The sequence below is a fragment of the Strigops habroptila genome, chromosome 7 (assembly GCF_004027225.2).
Source record: "Strigops habroptila isolate Jane chromosome 7, bStrHab1.2.pri, whole genome shotgun sequence".
NCBI lineage: Eukaryota > Metazoa > Chordata > Aves > Psittaciformes > Psittacidae > Strigops > Strigops habroptila.
The window spans coordinates 16,607,159-16,628,065 of NC_044283.2; the positions used below are offsets into that span (position 1 = coordinate 16,607,159).

The window sequence follows — 20,907 nt, forward strand, 5'->3', positions numbered from 1 at the left end:
TGGATCCAAGCCTGTGTCCTGGGTTATTGTCTTTGGCAGCAGTCAGCACCATCTGCCTTCAAGGAAAGGACTCTAGCACACAATTTACAGGATAACTATCTCCACTAAAAGAAAAGTGGGAAGGCTGGCTTTGTCCTGAAGGGTAGCGATGGGGTTTCCTGTAATGTTAACTGCATACATTTTTAACTATTCCTTGAAGAGATAGTTCAGGTTGTTTATAAAACACTGAACATGGTTTAAATAATATCTCATAAATTTTAAGAAAAATTCAAGCTTTTCAGAGGAAACCCATCAAACTAAGAAGCTTTTAGTTAAGTATCTGCTAATCTATTTTTAAGTCTCTAAATCCTTTGCCAAATTATTAGCCCAGATTCATTCAAATATCTCCTAAAATAAAAACATGCCATCTACATCTGCCAAGTGCAAAGCAAGGAAACAAGAGTAAGAAGGAAAACATATCCTTAACAGAACCACTGATACGTGCCTGAAAATTTTAAACAGCCATGTTCACTATTAGCTACGTTCTTGGTTAAATACATGCAGGTCCTCTCTTTTTCTGTACCAGGAGGGGTTGCAAGCATAAGCTTTGCTAGGCAGTGATTACAACCTACTTCTGCAGTAAAGTTCTGGCTCTGTCTGTGGAGAACTGAACACATGGAGTTCACTGCATGATGGGAACCTTAGATCATTGTTATTTCCAAGTGTCTAATGTGTTTGAATTGCCTAGAAGATTCTGAATACATGAAATTCATTTATCATCTTAAAAGTCACTGCGAAATGGACAAATACCTTGTGGCAGCACTGCTGTCTGATGACCGTGCTGATGGAGAGCCCACCCTGAGGCAGCCAGGACTCCGGTCTAAGCTTGTAGATTTTGTTATTTGAGGAGCACTTCTTTTTGATCTCAAGTCACAGCTCAAAAAGCTCTTTGCGTAGGAAGCTAAATTCGGCACACTGACAACACGACTGGGCACCTCAGCCATTTTCTTCTTCTGTTTTTTATTGTGACAGAAAGCTTCATTACACACACATTTCTTTTTACACTTTATACTATAAAACCTCAACAATACCTCATTCCCAGATTCCTTGAGAAGAGCACCCAAAAAGGAACATTCCCGTCTTTTTCTATAGGCATTTAAAGTAAATTCTCAGGGCGTGCTCTGAAGATCCACAGATTAGGCAGTCTAATTAAAACAACTTGTGTACTTGATGGTTTAGGTAGCTTTGCAGAGCTCAGTTAGGTGCTTTCCACCAACTTGACCTACCTTCTTTCCATTACTATTTATAGATGGTATCATACAGAGAGACTGGAATGACAAAGGGCAAATCCTGGGCAGCCAAAACAGAATTCATAATTTTCCTTGATGCATGCAATATCCAAAATAGCAGCTCCCAAACCTGCAAGCAATGACTGTGCTTATCCCAGCAGAAGACTGATGGCCTTGGAGTTCTGCTGGTTTATATTTGCTTAAAGACCTTGTGCATATATACTTCTATTGAATTTATGTTATATTCAGCCAGACTGTAGGCTGGCTTACTGGGAAGAATTCTACTGAATAACATTACTATAAAAAATTAATAGGATCTTTATTATCCTGATTATCTGTAGGATTTATGTAACAATAAAACATCATGATTTGCAATTTTAATTGCATTGCCCATCTTACCTTCATGGAAGGAGTCGAGCATCCTGTATTAGGGTTGAACGAAAATGATCGATTCCTGTAAGATTCATTGTTGGCTAAAAGTGAATGCTGACATTTTCCTCCTTCCTGAGGGGAGAGAAAGTTATATGTATGGAAACATCCATTTGTTGGAAGTTGGAATGGAAACACGTATTTGTCGAAGTATTCCGGAACAGAAAGAAAGTATGAGTCTGAAGGAATGTGTGAAAAACTGAATAGAGCCTTCCAACAGATTCCAAAATAGGGATGTACATAGAAAAGGAAATCTTACCAACAGCTGCTTGATAATCTCTTCTTTCTCACTTAATTTGTCTTGCAGACAGCTTATAAGGTGTGCATCTTCTGATCGGGACTCCCACTTTCTTGAGTTTTCTTCTAATTCTTTAAGTCTGTACCAAAGAAAATGCAGGCCAGAAAAAAGTTCCTCAGAGCAGGTTCAACAGATACCTGGACTGTACTCTGCCCTACATTCCAAGCCTAAAACACAGGGACATAGTCAAGCCTTTCTGATAAACCAGCATTTTTTAAAAATGGGTATCTGTACATGGATTACATGCAAGTATAGAATGTTGTGGAGTTCCAAAATAAACTGCCACCACGTGTGGCAACCCACAACACGTGTGAGTGTGTGAAGTCCAGCCCCGGTGTAAAATACTAACAAGCTTGCACATCCCATTGCTGGTCGAGTTTCTTAAAGAAACAAATTTGTGCAACAGTATCTACGCATGTCTGTATTCATCTGTTTGTCCTCTTTTCTGATCCAGTAACTTTAGAATCCACTGGCTAATTCCAACCATATTTGATAAAGGCTTCATAAATATTCAATTCCTATAACTTCACTAAAAGAGAGGCTTGGATATACATGCTGCATTAATGAACTCTCTAAGCCAAAACCTGTAGTGTGAGTTGATCTTATAAATGCCTTCATCAGACGAAAAGATTCAAGCTAGAACTTATACCTTTTTAGACAGAGGGACGCATGGGGAAACAAGTCACTATTTCATCAACCAAGTTCCTGAAATTCACCTGCCATACTGAGAAGTGTATTACAGAATACAGACAACCATTTAGTGGGGGGTTTTTGGTGAGGGTAAACATTTTTGAGAGGACACCCCCCAGTCTTTAATTAGTGTATCTCAGAGTTCAGATAAAAAGATAAATCCTAACATCTGAATGTTCTGCAACCTGCTTAAATGCATAGGTCTCTCTTCTGGACCTATGCTGTACAGTTGTGATAAGAGAAAAGGACAAGGGATACATGTACATAAATATAAATATATATATAATAATAACAGGGATTATTTCTGAGGGGCCTCTCCTGTACAGTCTGAAGCACCACGGGACTACTTAACTTCCCAGGGGGCTGCAAAGTGCATTTATTTACATGAGCTTTTGGGGGCTGTCCTGGGAAATTCGCAAGGGAGTGAGAATGAGCAAGAGCTTAACTTCAAAGACGCTGCTCTGCTGAACAAAATTAAGTACAAGGTCATGGACCAAAGCCTCTGGTATCATCTGTGACAAAGATGATTTTACATTTCATGAAATTGCAAGATTCTAAGTACAGGTTTTAATTTAGCATTGTAAAACTTTATGTAGACTGCTTTACATTAAACAATATCCAGAGTTTATCACAATATATTTGGGGGTTTTTGTGCTTGCAAAGAAAATACCTATACACTTCTATTCTAGTGCTTATAATATTCTACCTATGAGTAATAAAACAAATATACATACTAGGAATAATAATTTCAAACAGAACTCATTACCAGCGTGAGCCAGAGTTTATTTAAATGACTTACTCAGTTTCTAAGGAGAAAATCTTTGCTTGGAGATGTGCCTGTGCGCTGCTGAAATCAGATAATATGCTTTCAATTTCCTTCCGGTGATCTTGTTTCAGTATGTCCAGTTCTTTTTTATGCTTGATATTGAGGTCTTCTACCAGTAGCCTTTCATTGGTATTAAAATATGTCTGAATTCTCACATTTCAATACTAGTTTATTCTCATTGATCAAAGCATGCAGTTTTGAGGTCTTTTATTGACTATAGAGGTAGTTATCTGAGTGCAGCTCTGGGCTTCTGCTTACTGATTTGACCTTGATACTTCAGTTGCAATCTGAAGCAGAACCACACTAATACTGTGGAAGAGGAAAATTATTTGGAGAAGTAGTTGACCTTCAGCCTTCAGGAAACTGAGGGTCTATTCTATACAATGATGCTATTGATATTCTCTCTATGGTTCATTTGTGGTCGAACATGACAGCGAAGTACCACAGGAACTCACTTGTATTAAGCAAAATTATTTTGAAACCTCTGGGATTTTAACCTGAGGCTTTGATAATGTGTTTCATCACATGGTGGCACCAGAAACATTTAATACTGCCTACCACATCCTAAAAATATTGTATTTTTTTAAAGTGAAGGTAAGAAATAACAGTATATTTTGAAAGATACTGCTATTTAACTAACACCATCAACTGAAAACTAAAAAATGCCTAACGTTTTTTCAAACCTAGCCATAACATTGCTTTCTCATACCCACCCTAAAATAGACACCTATTGAAGGATCATTGTTAGCTTGCTGCCTTTTGTTTGCTAACGTTTTGTTAAACCTTGGAGAAACTTTTTCCTTGTCTCAATGAAAAGCCCATGTTGTGTTGCTTACTTACTAAAATAGAGATGTCAAACTCAGCAGGTTAACAACTGTACTGTATTTTTCAGAAAACATATTCAGTTTACCTTTTTTTTTTCATGTATTTCTAAGCCCCTTTCATGCTTCAGGAAAGGCCGAAAGGCCCATTAAAGGTTTCTGCTTTTGAAATTAGGGCACAGCCATCAAAGTGATTGATTTAGCACTTGGCACAAAATAAGAAGCAGAAGAGTAAGAATAAATTGGAGCAGAATCCCTGAAATACATCTTCAGGAGTTGAATAAAAGCTCTCCTTCAGAATAGCCATTTTGGGACTTGTCCTCTTTTCCCATAAAAATAACCTTTGTCTGCTCACATACTAATTCTTGTAAAAGGTTTCTGTACTGGAGGTGGAATTCACAGAATGCAAGAGAATGGAAATGGGAGTGATTACTTCATCAGATTACTGGTTTCACTTACTCAGGAACTGTAGGAATAGTAATTTTAAATAATTGGTTATAAAAATTTGGCACATGCAAATAACAAGCCACTCTCAGCTTTCAGATCAGAAACAACTAGTGTAAGACAAGGTCACTGTTGGTTAAAGTAACAGTAAAAAAGCTGTTATTTATATGCGCTCACCAATTTAACTATTCCCCTACAGAAATTATTGGTCCTGCAGAAGCAAAACAAGAGCTGCAAGTTAATGTTACAGGTCTTCCATGGGTTAATTTCAGAGCAGCCTGCATCAGATGCCTAGGCCCATTCCAGCTCTTTGGTTCTGGCTCCTGTTATTTGAAGGATTTCACCTTATATAATTTCCATTAATGCTTCCTTCTCCAATGCTTACTGCAGTGGAGCTACATCATTTATACCCTGTAAAGATTATCCTCCAGCCCAGCAGCTTTAGCATTTGAGGCCTTTTAGACCTCATCACTGACATGTGAATAATTCTTCTCTTTAAGAACAGAAGCTCTAAATTCCTTTAAGGTAGCTGGAGGGCACTGATGAAACTCTCTGGTTTGCAATTCTTTCTGTTGATCTTGCTTCAAAAGCTTGAAATGAAAGTCACTTTCAAGTAACTCTCCAAAGAGTGCAAAGAGAAAAAAAAAAAAAAAAAAAAAAAAAAAAAAAATTCTTTCTCATGTCTTTCTCATTCTTTAAGTATCTGCTGACTGTAGACAGCAATGGAATTACTCTGACCACTCTGACAGTCTGCCAAGAGACGCTCAATCCCTTGAGTGCTTTTCTTTTGACTATATAGGACATCGTTTTAAAGATTCCTTTAAGGGTATACTCTTCAGAAATACTTTTATATATACAGCTTGAGTAGTTAGTGTCATACATTCTATACCACTGCAGAAATGAACTAAAAGATAAGCCATTCACCAGATCGCTTAATCTTTCCGCAAAGAGAATGTGTTAAGTATGATAATAAAGAAATTACAAAGGGTCCAGCAGCCATACAAATGCACTGGACAGTGAACCCAGCCTTGTCCCCCATGTAAAAGGTAAGTCCTGCACTTTTTAAGTAGGCAAGTGTGAAGACTGCTATTACTGCACAATGCAACACAGGCTCTGAGCCTGTGGCTACACTAGGAGCATGCACTCCACCTTCTACAAGACAGTAAAGACTACAAGTCAGCTCCTCCTCCCTGTGCCCTGACACCATATTGCAGCTCCAGGCTTCCACCAGTCCAGAGGCACTGTCAGAGTCCATTATCTCTGCCCTTACTCCCCAGAAGCAGTCTTACAGACTACAGGTGGCATTCTCAAGTGTCCCCTCTAGAGTTAACTACCCACTGGTTTCAGCTACAGAGTATGTGTAAAACTTTGATCTTTATTCTCAGAGACTTCCATATTTTTTTAGCAACTCTTGGGTGAGTTTATGTCTTTTTTATGTCTTCCAGTGCCTTTCAAAGTCTGACGTTACACAGATTTTCTCAGGTCACTCTTGTGGAGCTACACTGGACGTATTTCTCTGTCACACATAATGAACAATTAGTTCCGATGCTTTTATTATGGCTGGAGAGAAGTGTGAAATGAATCACTGCTTTTACAAAATTCCTAACCTTTATAATTAGCACTTTAGAAAGGATTCTAACACTCATCACATTTAGAACACCTCTGACACTGGCATCATTACATTTAGAACACCTCTGACACTGGCATCATTACTGAATCTCTAGATAGCATCGTGAAGTGTGAATTTAAGGCAAACCTTCTGTGCTGTTTCTCCCTATCCTGAAGCTGTGCAGCTTCTTGCTTCTGCGACTTCAACTCAGCACTGAGTAGCTCCATTGTGTCCTTCAAAAGTAAATTCTCTTTCTTGAGTTCAGAAATTTCACTCTGACATTTTTCCAGTTCCTCATGGAGGGATCTGATCTGGCTCTGGCTACTTCCTTCCTAAGAAAAAGGCCAAATTTAGTTATTCACAGCCTCTTATTATTTAACGTAACAATCTCGCAGGAATTGTGTGCACTGAATTTTTGTGAACTGAGCTTTCAATTCTATGTGGAATTCTATGTGCAAGACAAAATCTGTGATCAAAACTTCTTGAACATATTTTACTAAATACAAAATTTTACTGTAACATTCTATGTAACATTTACTTGTGTTGTAGATTCTGATCTTTAAATTGGAAAAAAGCCTGGCCACAGGGAAAAGCTGATAAACGATTTTGAAGTGGGACATAAGGGAAGGAAACCTATTCAATTTCTGTAAAAGAATCTGTACACTTTTATTATTTCTGAAGAGACAAATTTGATACTACTGCTTTCACAAAACACAACATGGCAATGAAGTAGGAACTGGATTCTTGCCTGTTGCTTCTTCAGTGTCCTCACACTCCTCAGTTCCATTTGGAGTTCTTCTATTTGTTTCCTGAGGTTGGTGCACAATGTCTGTTGCTCAGAGAGTTCCACCCTTAGAGATCCTAGTAACAATCAGACAACAATCATTCAGGCAGTCAGAGGCCAGCTGGATCAGGAAGGTAGATACAGACAATGTGGATGAAAACATTAATACATTACATTTTGCTTTGTTCCTCAACTCCTTCACCATTAAATATGATGGCCTTCTGTTACTAGAGAGGTCACTCGGGTAAGCTATAGTTAAGATCATACAGAGCTACCACAGCAATGATACAACATCGGAATCAGAGGTAATTCTGTGGCAGTTGTTTTACAGACTAAATCACTATAACCGGCTGCTTCTAACCTTGGTCTTTACTGGGGCACCCCTGAGCTTCCCTGTTAAGTCCACTGGTGTTTTAGAGAGGGCCATAAGGCAGACTGAGGAGAGCTCTGGTTGTGTTAGAGAAGTACAATACTTACGTAGTGGATCTGTCATACACTACAACCTTTGTGCATATCTGGTACAAGTTTTGGAATGGATCAAGTACAAGTTCTCTCTCTCTATTGTCTCCTTACAATTTTTCTTGAAGAACAGAATGTATATATTGAATATATAAACTTCAGAGAGCAACAAATCTTTCCGGCAAATTTGAATTACTGGGAACAAAACTCAAAAAAATAAGATAATCAGTTTGTACTTAAGTACTTTTAAATTATTCTCCCTTTAATTAAAAACCGTTTTATACATGAGCTTTAATAACCTGAGTTTAAATTACAGGTACTTCTAATGTACAGGTACTTCTAATGCAGTGTTCTGATTAGTTCTGAACAGTTTAGGGAACTTTCCAAGCTGACTGAACAATACGTATGGAGCAACTGATATCCATTGCTGAACTCAACAGAACAGACTTGAACCACATATAATAAATCTTCACATCATAGAAAAAAGAGTAAAATCATATACTCTAACTACAATATTCCAATTTAATATACCTGATAATGCATACTTGAAATGTTGTACACCAGACTACTCTCCCAGCAACATCCTGTTGCTGACAGTTAAGAGCCAGGTTAACAAAAACTATGAATTTTGTATTGCTGAAATTGCAGGGTGCGGAAAAGGAGATTCACAAAGATCTGAGTTCCCAGAAGACAGGAAAGAAAATGAATGGGAGAAAAGTGAGTGCTTCTCAGCATATAATCAAACAGTAAGAGCTGTGCATGACATACATGAGACATTATACCTAGCAACACAGTTTGCTGCTTCTGTATCTGCTCGAGTTCATCATGTAATTCTTTCTTTGCCTTCTCTTCCAAGGTTTGTATTTCCAGCCTATGGGACTGATGTTGGCTCTTGAAAGTCTCATTAAATTCCTTTTTCAAACGTTCTTCCGCCTCCTGTAAGCAAAACCATCCCCCAAAACAAAATAGTTGGAGCCTATTTATCATCTTGTTTTACTTGCAATGCCAGGATGAGTCTGGTCTTTCATTGTAGAACTTTTATTTTTAACACCACTTTACGTGACACTTCATCAACACAAGCATAAAAATGAGCTGAAGTTTAAAACTCCCACTTTACAGGTACAAGAGAAATTATCCAGATATTAGCTATTTATCTTCGCACTATTTGACATTAGAAAGATGTTTTATTAGTCAACATATAAAGCCCCCTAGATTTGACCTGTATGTCATTACTTATCACAGAGTGTCAGGCAAAGGCTTCTATCCTTCCTTGTATCATTCTTGCCTAGAACTTACCCTGCCGTTAGAAGTGCTGCAGATACACTGTAAATGATGGAACAGTTGCTTGGTAGTGGCTCTGAAAGCAAACTCCTATCCTCAGTTTCATTTTTACCAACTTACTGCCTTCAGCTTGGTTTTGTTAAAGTTGGGATTTATTCTGAATATATAAAGAAGATATAAATTCTACTTAAGGTGGTTTTACTACGCATGTTTTATACGGAATTTTTCCTTAAGGTGTGCAGTATCTACAGGGACATCTGAACTCTATGTCACAATGACATGAACATTTTTAAAGTTGCTTTTTTTTCCCCTCAAACTGCAACATTCTTTAGAATCTTAATATATTGCATTAATATTTTGTCACTGAAATAAATCCAATGGAACCTTTAAAAGCGTTGGTTATCCACTTACAAATTGATTTCTTGAAGATAGGTAAGTTAAGATACATCATTATACATATCTATTATACTTTTAAAGGATTTATGTATAAATTAATAATGGATGAAAAAGAATAAAACTGGGTCCTGTTAATAATACACTTAGGAATTCCCTTGTATTTCTGAAGCAAGAGCACAGCTACAGGAGTTTGTATTAACTGCAGACTAACTATAGAGGGTAGGCTATATTATTTTATTAAATTCATTCACACTGTGATCTAAGTTGAAATGTTAAAAAACAAAACCAAAATAGAACACCTGAAGAGGATAAGGTTTCAAAATCACAGAATAATTCATTGTGGGCAACAACTGCAACTCATTAGTAAGCTATCTGGAGATAACGGAGTTTTGACAATTGGCTCTAACTAATACAGTTTTAGCCCACAAAGAAGATTTCTTTTATTTTTTTTACACTAGTATGTCATAAACTGACCTTGAGTTCCTGATTTTTGCTTTTCTCCAACATTTTTAAGACTTTCTGATGTGATGCCTCCAGCTGCAGTTTAACATTCTGGTTTTCTTTAATGATGTTTTGAAGATCCTGCAAAAGCTTCTCTTTTTCCTTGTTGGACTGTAGATTATGTTTCTTCAGTGACTCCTTAAAATTACTTGCTTGCTGGTCTAATATCTGCTTCAGCTGAGCCACCTTCCAGAAAAAGTAAGTCAGCAAGATAGGATTAATAGATGCATTCACAATGAAGAGAAATTATGTAAATTCAAGTAGATTTTATGAACTCTATGTTCATAAAATGTGTTTCTATGTGTTGCTCTATAAAAAAATAGCAAGATGCTTGTTTCATGCAAAGAGAACTTTTATCAGTGAAGAATGACATCCCTCTTGCACATACTGTCTGTTGCTCATCAAGTCTTTTTCTTAAATTATTTCTTTTCAGACCACCTCCATCCCATCTGTACAATCCGTAGTTCAACTTGCACAATACTTATGGTACGAACCAGGAGGCAAGCCTTGAGATGTCACATTTGAGATGTACATTGCAGAATCCATTTATATAAAGCAGTAGATTAGAACCAGTGGAAACAAGAACTCTGCACATCACACTTCAGACTTGGTTTATCTTCTCCCCTCTCCTAGCTTAATTACTAAATACAGTAGATACGTCTATAACGGCTGACACAAAAGTAACAAAAAATACCTGTTTATAAAAACTGCTTTGTTTTGGTGGTCAAGGAAAGAGGAGTCTGTTCTCTTTTCTATTTGGTAGGTTTTCTCAACTTTCAGCAAAAAGTTGTGTTTGCCGTTCTTCTTAAATTTGCTATTCCAAAGATCATAGCTGCAAAACTCTGAACAACTGCCTTCTGCACAAAAGGAGCATGCATACTGTAAGGCCACTGAGTGTTTTAGCTGCTGTATATGACTTCCAAGTCACATTTTTTGCTCTGCCATGCCTCCTACAAAATCTTTATGTCTCTTGCCTTTTCTTTTGAGGAACACATGAAAGAGGACGGTCTGTTTTCCATTTTTTTACATACTTGTACTTTTCAGCCTTAGAGGAACTATGACAGGAAGAAGTTTGTATCCTTACAATTTCATGTGATTTTAAGTGATTCAAATGATGTTACACACATCTCCAAATTGAATACGATACAGATTATGACCTGTGACTCCATCCTACTCTTACTTTTACACTAATACATGTTCTTTTTGTCTTCAGTGTTGCCTTATCTTTATTTTCCATGCATGCTGTACAGAGACTGTTAACTGAGGAAGCATTGTAGCTTTAGCTAACTAAATACTTGCTTGTAACTTACAACTGCACACATGTTCCTTTTTGATGCAGCACCACAAAAGCTGAAGATTTACTAAGTAGGTTGCCTGTATCATTCCACATTTCATTCTCATAGCACCTTCCAATATATTTTGTGTGATGTAAAAGAAAAGGAGGCATGATGTGCAAGGCCACTACTTTCTGATTAACTTCATGGCCCCAGTTAGCACTGCACTGTCAAAAGGGAGATACTAATGAGCTATAACAGATCTCTCCAAATCCTAGGAATCCTTTCTGATGTTGGCTAAATGTACTCCAGCTAGCTCATGGCTCTGCTCTTCCTCACACTGGTTGAGCATGCTGATTCCTCTCCTCCAACGGATGTGTCCTTTCCTGAGGCCCTTCTCCATTTCCAGATGGATAACAGCCCTTATTCAAGTACTCTCTAAGCCTCTACTATTCTAATACGTTCCCAGCACAGAACTGTGCTCCAAAGGCTCCAAATGCTGCAATCCACACAGCTTGTATCAGTTCCCAGAGTTCCAACTCCTTTCAGACGGACATTCTTTACTCCTGCTTTACAACCACAACCTTCAACTACACTGTACCTTGACTTGTCTTCAATTCTAGTCCCAGTTTCTGCTTTTACCATTTCTTGGCGTCTGCTTCCTTCTCTCTAGAGTTTATACAAGCCTTTACATCCCAGTAATTAATCTTGATATTAAAGAAGAAAAATGAATGTGAACCCTTTTTTGGAGACACAGCTTAGAAAGAATTATTTTGACTTGATCAATTTGTCCTATTCTAACTGTTTTTTTTCTACAGAGCAACTAAATAAGGGCCTGAAAACATTATAAAAACTTGTTCTCTCCCTTGTTCACAATTTTGAGTAAAAGGTCTGTGTTCACAGAATATCAGATGAAGATGATTTGTTTCTGTGTAAGCACTATTCACGTGAAACACGAATGTTCACAAACTTCATGCACTGTGGAGATAACTCAAAACCTGTTACTTGAACACACACATGTATCATGACAATTACATCTAAATCTGTTTTCTGTACATCTGTCAGCAGCTACAAGAAAGAATTACTGTTTCATTTTTAAGTGGGTTTACGGCTACAGAATTGCTGTTCCTATACACAAGTCAGTATACTGTGTTCTTTCCATTTAAATAGAGTTTGTCCTTCAAATCCACAAGTCAGGTTCCTTTTCTCCATTTAGTTGCTGGTGGTCATCACTGATCATCACTGACTGATTGATCTTGTACTGCAGTTTCCCTTTGATCCCCTTCCAATGGTTTGCTCACAAAGGGCCATACTACTACTATAATTAACAAGGATTTCCTCTACCAGATGGGCTAGTGTGCTGTGCTTGAACTTCAAAGTTCCTCAGCTTTATCACTGATGTTTCACATCCGAGATCTACAGCAGTATTTGTAATTTAGACATGACAGAAATCTGCAAGCAGAGATAAACCTTGTTAAAAAACTCTTTAGTAAAGCTACTAGCTCATGCAGTTGACTTCCTCCTATTTGGTGGCCAAACCAAGCAATCGATCAAACTTCTATTCAAATAATCCAAAGGAAACATTTTTGAATGTACACTTCAGAATAAAAGAAAAAAAAAAAATAAAAAAAAAAATACTTCCTCTGGACTGAATTCAATGTTTTTAAAACTTAAATTACTTTATCATTTGCAATGAGACAAATGGCTTTTTTCACAGAACATGGGGGAAGAAGAGATGGCAGCAGTGGTTCTGCTTTGTATGTGACAGAGAGAAAGGAAGCATGGAGGCACAGAAAACCCAAGAGAACAACAGTACATGCATGTGCTTATGAAGGTAACTGGAACACTTATGCAAGTGATGAAAGCCTAGGTTGTCCAACGACAACTTAATACACAAGTGAAGAAGTGGCAAAAGGTGACGTACTGTAGCTCACCCTGTTTTATCCTTTAGCCCAGTGACAAGGGGACTCTAAATGGTGAGAAAGCTGACAGAAGGAAAAAACAAACAAAACAAGCCCAAGTCTCCCACACATCCTGGGAATGTTAGATTGGTAGGTAAGAAGGAAACAAACACTCCTTCACCTAGTGTTTTGTGAATCAAGTTTTTTACTGTGCCAGAAAATTAAATATTAGTTTTACCACTTCTTAAGCAATTTCAAACCAACATTGTATATTTGAATTTCACTGCTGCTATCCAACCTAATTGATAGCAAATTTGAAAAAGCACTTAGCTTTAGCTGCCCCAAACTATGTTAACTGATCATCCAGTTGTTTCTTGGCTTCTTCCATTGTGTCATCCAATTAAACACAAAGAAAATTGTCTGAACAAACTAGTGAAGAATAATTGCTAAATATTATTCTTGATGAAAAAAAATTATTTGTCTTTAATGTCTCTGTGTGATGGGATCTATCTGCAGCCTGGATACACTCCAAGAACAGGCAGATACCAGAGCCACTTGCCAATGACACCTTTGTTTCCAGAGCTGCTGCAATTTTTGTTTATTCTTTCTTTCTTTGAAAAATAAGTGGTAAATCATAAGATCTAACCAAAGAGGCACTTTGGCTTCTGGTTGCAGGTAAAAACATTTGTTTTCCTATGTAAAGAAAGTTTTTAGGTACTGCAGTTCCATATAAAACTAACCTTTGATGTGGAACACTGAATGCTGTACAGTCCCCTGTATCAGCTCATGTAATATGCATTAGCATTACTATACTCAAGCGTGCATTTTTTTTCTGGGCTTCCTGAAAGTAAGGCAGTGAATAAAAAAGATGTGCCAGAAGAGTAGGCTGTGTTTTTTCTAACAGCAAAAAAATGGAAACAGGAAAAATGTCACTTGGATTATTTCTTTTGCAAATTAAATATTCATCCAGGCGGGAAAGATGAAAGGAGGTCTGTATAAAGTTCAGCTGTGGTCACAACATTGTTAACCTTCCAGACTCTCTTCATAGACAATTACTGGTTCAAAGCACTACTAACATGAAACACAAGATCATACTAACTAGAAATAGGCTAAGCAGTAAATTGGTAGCAAGAGAGAACATAATTTAGTAAGAAATGAGATGGAAAGTATTTCTAAAAACATTTTTCAGTGATTTAGGGAAAAAAAACCCTACACAAATATATCAAGCATAGAAACACTCTCATGAACTCTACCACTTTTAACTTATTATAGGTTAAGAAACAAACATTTCCATCCCATCAGGTTTCTTCCTCCTGTCTTTCAACTAAAAGGGCTTTCAAATCAACCAGTGCAAATTCTTTTCTGGAATACTTTGCAGTGCCCAGGCATTTTTATTGTGTTTCATTACTTCAGAATAGACAGCTATACCCTGAATTTATTTAAACTGGTAAAGCAAGAATTAAGTCGATGAATATTATAAATGAATACTATACCAACTCACAGCAGTCCAGAAGCTATTTGGCTCCTTTTACTATTAACAAACCAGCCACACTGTGTGATTTTGTGTTTTATAGTATCTTCCTGCTGCAAAACAAAACCTCTTGAAAAAACTGTACTTCTAATACCATTACTCGTCCACTTTACCCACCAGAATTGCATAAAGGGGTCTTAAAGATGCAACTAATGCCTATTCACAGTATAAACTCAAAGCAACACTATTTTTCTAGTTTCTGCTGAATTCTTTTCAAATTTCAGGGTTATGTTTGCACTTGCCCTTTCTTATGACAGCTGGTTTTGCCTCCCACTGTCTTCCGAGTAAAAAAAAAACAAAAGAACAACTATTACTAAGAGATGACAAATAAGTTTTAAACTGTTTCAAAAGTCTTTCAAGGTTCATTCTTTTCTAACCATAATTAATGCCCTTCTAATGGGAAGGATATCTTGATTCTTTTGAAGAAGTACCTCTCAGACTTTGCTAGCCCATGGGTGAAAATACTGGGCAAGTATAAGGCTGTGCATGCTATCACAGTTAGCTCCCCCATTTGACTTCTTTATTTTAATTCACTGTGCTTGCAAACAGAGTTTTTCAATGCCTTGCTAGAGGATGAATTTATGTAAAAGACTTAAACTTCTTTTTGATGTATTATAGAAGAGGCACCACAACTGAGAATTTGTTGAGGTAAAATAAGGCATCCAAATGCTACAAGGTTTTACTCTTACTGTGATGCTATTGCATCAAAAGTGTAATGTGGTATGAGAAGTAACAACAAAATAATAAAATTATATTTTACTGCTGTCTTTAGGCTTAGTTCACAGTTACTCCAGTTAAGTTCACAATTAACTGTCTTCCTAAACTAACAGCGATTCCTGACTGGAGGGACACTAGGCACGCCTCTACTGCTGCTATTTGGTGGTACCTCCATCAAGGCTCTGGGCATTGCTGTGCTAGCCTTGTTCAAAGATGTATCATGACAAGGTGATGCCTGCGATTCCAATTTATGTACTTTCTAATTCCAGAATAGCCCCTTTAGCCCATGTTGAAGAGATCCTGTAGCGCAAAAGCAAGGAACTGGAGGACTCTAATGAATGAGCAGTCGGCCCACACAGGATCTCATATATTCTTCCTTCCAAAGGACCAAATAGGTGTGAATCTGATTTCTTTATCCAGAAAAATCTCATTAATACAGAAATACCGCCACTTTGAAGTGCATCCCCAGAGAGATGAAATTATGATTCTGTCTACTCTGCATAGCGCTTAGCTATGTCAGCCCAACCAAAACGTGCCTTATGCAGCCAAGGAAGCTATTTTTAGATCTGAAATTGTATCCAGGTTAGAACTGGATTAGTAACAGCACATTGCCTAACCTCTGAGGCGGAAGCTCTGGGCTGAGCCATTGCAAAGATTCCCAGCTGGGAAGCATGCCCTCAGTGAAACAATGTTGTACAGTAAATGGTGGTTTTTGGCTGTGAATATTCATAAATTTATAGAAGGAAAGTATTATAAGCTGAAATTACTTCACTTCCCTGGTAATACTGCCAAGCCATTGGTTCAGAAAGTAACTTCTAGAGTAGCAAGAAAAATGCAAAATTTCTCTTCAGAGGAAGCATTTCCTCCTTTTTGGGAGCATTGTTAGACCTTAAGATACACCAAAACATTTCTTAGTATATCTGTTCATACTTACTATGCTGTTGTGAACATAACATGGCGTGATATATACTATTTTATATTATTTGTGTTTATAGAGACAATAATTTCCCACCACTCCTTGCATTTTCCACGATTATGTAAGAGGACTAGGAGTTAGGAAACACAGGATCCTTCCCTATTTTTCTGTCCTGAATGTGTGACTTAAGAAAAGTAATTGGATTACTCACTGCCTTACTTTTTCCATCTGCAAACACAAAGAGTAATTGCTTCATGTCATCAGTGTTTTGATTTCTTTCAGTGGAATACACTACCTGCACGCATAGGATATATCCTGTACGTAACATTTTAAAGCAGATAGCATTTGCTAAAAAGAACTGAACAACACAGAGGGGAACACCTGAGAGGGAGAAAATGTGCATTCACAGTTGTCAGAAAGTTTAAAGATGCACAGTTTACCTGAGGAAATTACTGCCTTGTAGGGGGTCTGCTTTTGTTTTGGCAGAAAATTATTTATCCAACCTGTTACGGCTTTTCAAATAATGACACTTTCTGGTACAAATATTTTGGTAGATGTGCTAATCTGGAAAATTTGCACCACTAGGCCTGCAAGTGACTATACATTATGGCTGTAGCAGGTGGATAATCTAATCCTAACACATCTCAGGTATCTATTTCCAGATTTAATTCATGTCCGCAGATTTGCATTATGATTTAAGGTATAACCAGAGTCAGGAACAGTACATAAGATATGACATTCTCAAAGCTACTTGGGAGTCACAGTGTTTTTTCCATTTCATTCTTGATCTTGAGAACAGAGAGAGGCATACCTAACTACTGACACGTACCAACTTATTGCACATTCCAGTCTGCTTCAGTTACCACCCTTACCATCAAGCGGGCAGAACAGAAACAATTCGACCTTGTTTCCGTTCAATTCTCTTGCTCAAGGGAGCAAGCAAGCAGGCCCTTTTACATACCTACCCACACAAAAAACCCCAAACCAAGCAGAAAGTCAACAATGGACTGTAAGAACAATTCTAATCTCATTTAGCCCTGTACACAGATGAACAGAGTCACCATCCAAGCCTGATACAGCCAAACTCCTCACCAAAAAACCTTAGTATATCTCCAAAGAGTGATATATGAAATTTATCAAAATAAATAGGCTTGTTGAAATCTTCATAGATGTTCAGGAGCAGTAATTCCTGTTATTTCTATCCAGAGTCCCTGCGTATTTTCTTGAATGAGAGTCTCAGCAATATGTTTGAAATTTAACCAAGAATCTCTCAGATGAACAGAAAAATGAAGACTCCTTTTATTAATGGGTTACATTTATGTCCAGTTTACCTCAAGTGAAGAGTTTTGAAGTTTTCCAGCTAGGACTTCTTTCTCTTTCTCTAGTTGCTTTAGTTCACACTCAGATTTTCTTTTAAATTCCTCCAGCTGTGTCTGCAGCTCCTAAAGTCAAAAAAAAAAAAAAAAAGGGGGAGGGGGGGAAGAAAAAGGAAAAAAGAAAAAGGAAAAAAGGAAAGAGCATGCAATAGCTGGGACAGAACATGATAAAGCAGTTTACACAGTAATATGTGCTACTGTTTATACAATTATACATGCTACATTTTTTAACATCACTCATGTATTATTCAATCAAAGAAGTATCAAGTTTGGTCTGATTTCTGGTTCTTTCTAGTACTAGTGCTAGCCAAGACAGCTCACATAATCCTAATCTACTGGAAGCTTCCCTGAGGCAGAAAATTGCCCAGCATGAAGAGTCAGACTGGTTTGCCTTGAGTGGTGTTAGTGTTCAAAAACAATTTAGTATGCGAGTGCCACCCACAAGATGTGAAAATAATAAATATACATTGACCATACATATAAGCAGATGACTAACTAATGGGCAATTAGTGGAAAGGGGAATCAAAAGGAGCATTAACTTAGAGCAGCTATAAAGAAAATCCCAGTGAGGAAGTAAAAATAAAATAAAATAAAGAAACAGAAGACAACATAATCACCTTATTTCTGGAAATAGTTTTTGAAATATCAGTGATACACATGCAAGAGAGTGACCAAGAGCCTATAGAAATTGTCTGTAGCAAATGTAAGCAACTGTTTGTTGTAGAAAGACTGAATGTGCAACTTGTAGAAATGTCCTGAAGTGATGTATATTACAAGCATATGAGTGTGCTTGTTCTGCCTATTTGTGCCAATTTACTGACTCAAAACATATTTTACCATAGTTTCAGACACCACAAATGGAGGAAACAGGGAAAAAAATAGCAATTAAACACCTCCCTTATCCTGTACAGCTCCTTCTCACAGCCCTACCCCTGCCCCACCTTCATTTTTATAGCACAATTACTTACGAATTCAAGATAACAGAAAAGGTACCTAAAACCTGAGAAAGTGAGAATTGTTGAGAGGATGGCATGATATTAGGAAACAGAAGCACAGGCAATACTGACGTGTTCCTTGCAACTCATAGTTAAATAAAGGAGAACATATTAGCATTTCACAGTTAAAACCAGGATAACAGTGAGGTAGCAATTAAAAGGATGAACAGAGAGACATTAATATTGCAAGGGAAAAATACAGTTTTTCCTGTATGAAAAGGAGAGGATATAATAACATCATCAAATAATAATAATAATAATAATAATAATAATAATAAGGTCTCTTTGATTAAAACAGGTGTTTGCAGCATTCCCACTGCAACTCTGCCAATTGACTGCCTTCTCTATATCTTAGCTTTTCTATCTGGAAAATAGATATAATAATTCTAAGACAGTTGTTACAGGCCTTAATTCCATCAGAGGATATAAATATAATTATTAATGATAAATATTGTAATTCTAACTTTTACTAACTCAAGTAAAACTTAGAATTTTTACTTGATTCTTAATTTTTAATGTGAATCTCTAAGAAGAGATGGTTATGAGCAATAAATGCCTATTTTATGCCTTTTTCACTAAAGTATTTGATATTTAAATTTGATCTGACTCTCATGAAGTGCTACAGCTGGCATCATTTTAAATATACCTGTATAAACTGATTCACGTAAAAGAATACTCTATATAAGAGGCAAAGTCCCTTTCATACACTTGACAGTGTAAATGTGTACCCTGAAGCACTCATCTTCACATACTGATCAAACATGAGCACTTTCACATGCAGATAATTTACTCATAGAGGTTCCTTTTTGAGAAATGAGGTTGCACAAATGTATACACTCCAGCAGGTTCATAGGCAGAAATGAATTCTTCTGATGAGCATTTAATTCCTAGTCTCCAAAATCTAGAAGATATTATGAAGCTCAACATTTAGTGATAGGAGCTGCATGCTTTTTATGGCTTCCCAACTTGTCAGCAAGCGATTGGATTATTTTCAAGTAAATGTGAATCTCTGAAAGGTACAACAGCATCATAACTGAGAAAAATGGGTACGAATACATTCTCGGCACCAAGAAGTGTCTAAAGAACGCTTGACCAGTAGTCTGATTGTCCAATTCTACAAGCTGCCCTAATCAATGTTTTTTCTTTCTAGAAGATGTCTGACAGACACACAAGTACATGAGGAGACAGAAATCCAATTCCTCCACAGTTTATGCTCACACTTGGCAAACCACTTAGGCACACACTGAGTTGTAAGCTTCAGTAAGCATTAAAGCATGCGCTGAAAACTAACCACATTTCAAGGTTTTCCTACATTTTAATAGATCTCAGCTCACATTTAGGTTCCTACTGCACAGTAACATTACAGATGGCAAATTTCCTGAAGCCAAAGAATTCAGCCACAAGCAGCACTTCTCATGAAAGTGAAACCCCTTGAAGAATCTTTTAAGCCAATCACTGCTAATGCATATTGACAACAAAACTTACAGCTCAGCCACTTAAAACCCATTGAGAAAAGGAATTGCTCAGGTAACCTGTCTGAGTCCATGAGAACATGAACTTTCCTTCTGACTCAAGTTAAATAAGGACATGCAGATGCAGGTATTTGTAACTAATCATCATTTCATTGGTAACACCTGCACTCTGAATCATTCATCAACACTTTGCAGAATTAGATCCTCTGCCACAAGGCAAAGTTTTGATTAATCCATGTAGCTGAGTGTTTAACAGCAGCAATCCACGGAAATTCAAGTCAGAAATGGGAATACACCTACAGAAATTGCAATATACCTATGGTTTTCTTCAGGAAGGACCTTATATTAGTCGCTCTAAAGGTCACATACAAAGCATGCAAGGATAAGTGTTGCTAAGAAGGCAGTTTATCTCATCAAAGATAAGTTCACCTTCCTACCTGTGGAGTTTTTCATGGAAATACATCAGTTTGACTTATTTTTCTTTTTCCTTCCCCCACCCCAGTAAGACTAGCAAGAAAATCCTTGAATTTTATGTTAATTCAAAGTGCCTCAAGTGAGGATAATTCAAATGATGTCACTGTGACGAGTAAGATTAAAACCAGATGAATTAAGAGCATCTATAAATAGAACATTCCTACCTTCTGCATCTTTTTCTTTCAGCTTCCATGAAGTTTTAGACTGGCTTTACTTCCTTTGCATGCTTCATTACAACATCTTCCAGCCCTTTTGACAGCTATTCCTTCAGACAAATCTTTTCCTTATGGGACTGATGCTTGCCTTTAGAAAGCAAGTTCTCCATATCCTCTTTTTAAATGGCTACAGTTTCCATAGTCTACAAAACACACTAACTATATAATATTACAAAACCAGGGTAGAATTCTGTGGTCACAGTAGTCTATTTTGTAGTGACTATGCTATT

The 20,907-nt window shown here is 37.2% G+C and overlaps 1 protein-coding gene across 2 annotated transcripts in view; it reads right to left on the reverse strand.

Moving 5' to 3' along the window:
• The window catches only part of FAM184B (family with sequence similarity 184 member B), a 41,365-nt gene that overhangs the window by 1,579 nt on the left and 18,879 nt on the right, over positions 1–20,907 (reverse strand). The window contains exons 3-11 of one of the 2 annotated variants that reach the window (XM_030493213.1): positions 17,477–17,587; positions 9,780–9,992; positions 8,411–8,564; positions 7,134–7,246; positions 6,533–6,717; positions 3,485–3,631; positions 1,957–2,074; positions 1,668–1,772; positions 790–992 (exon numbers count right to left, since the gene is read on the reverse strand). In XM_030493213.1, coding sequence (XP_030349073.1) covers positions 790–992; positions 1,668–1,772; positions 1,957–2,074; positions 3,485–3,631; positions 6,533–6,717; positions 7,134–7,246; positions 8,411–8,564; positions 9,780–9,992; positions 17,477–17,587 — 1,349 coding nt within the window. The remainder of the gene's footprint in view (positions 1–789; positions 993–1,667; positions 1,773–1,956; positions 2,075–3,484; positions 3,632–6,532; positions 6,718–7,133; positions 7,247–8,410; positions 8,565–9,779; positions 9,993–17,476; positions 17,588–20,907) is intronic. The other variant, XM_030493214.1, reaches the window with a different exon arrangement.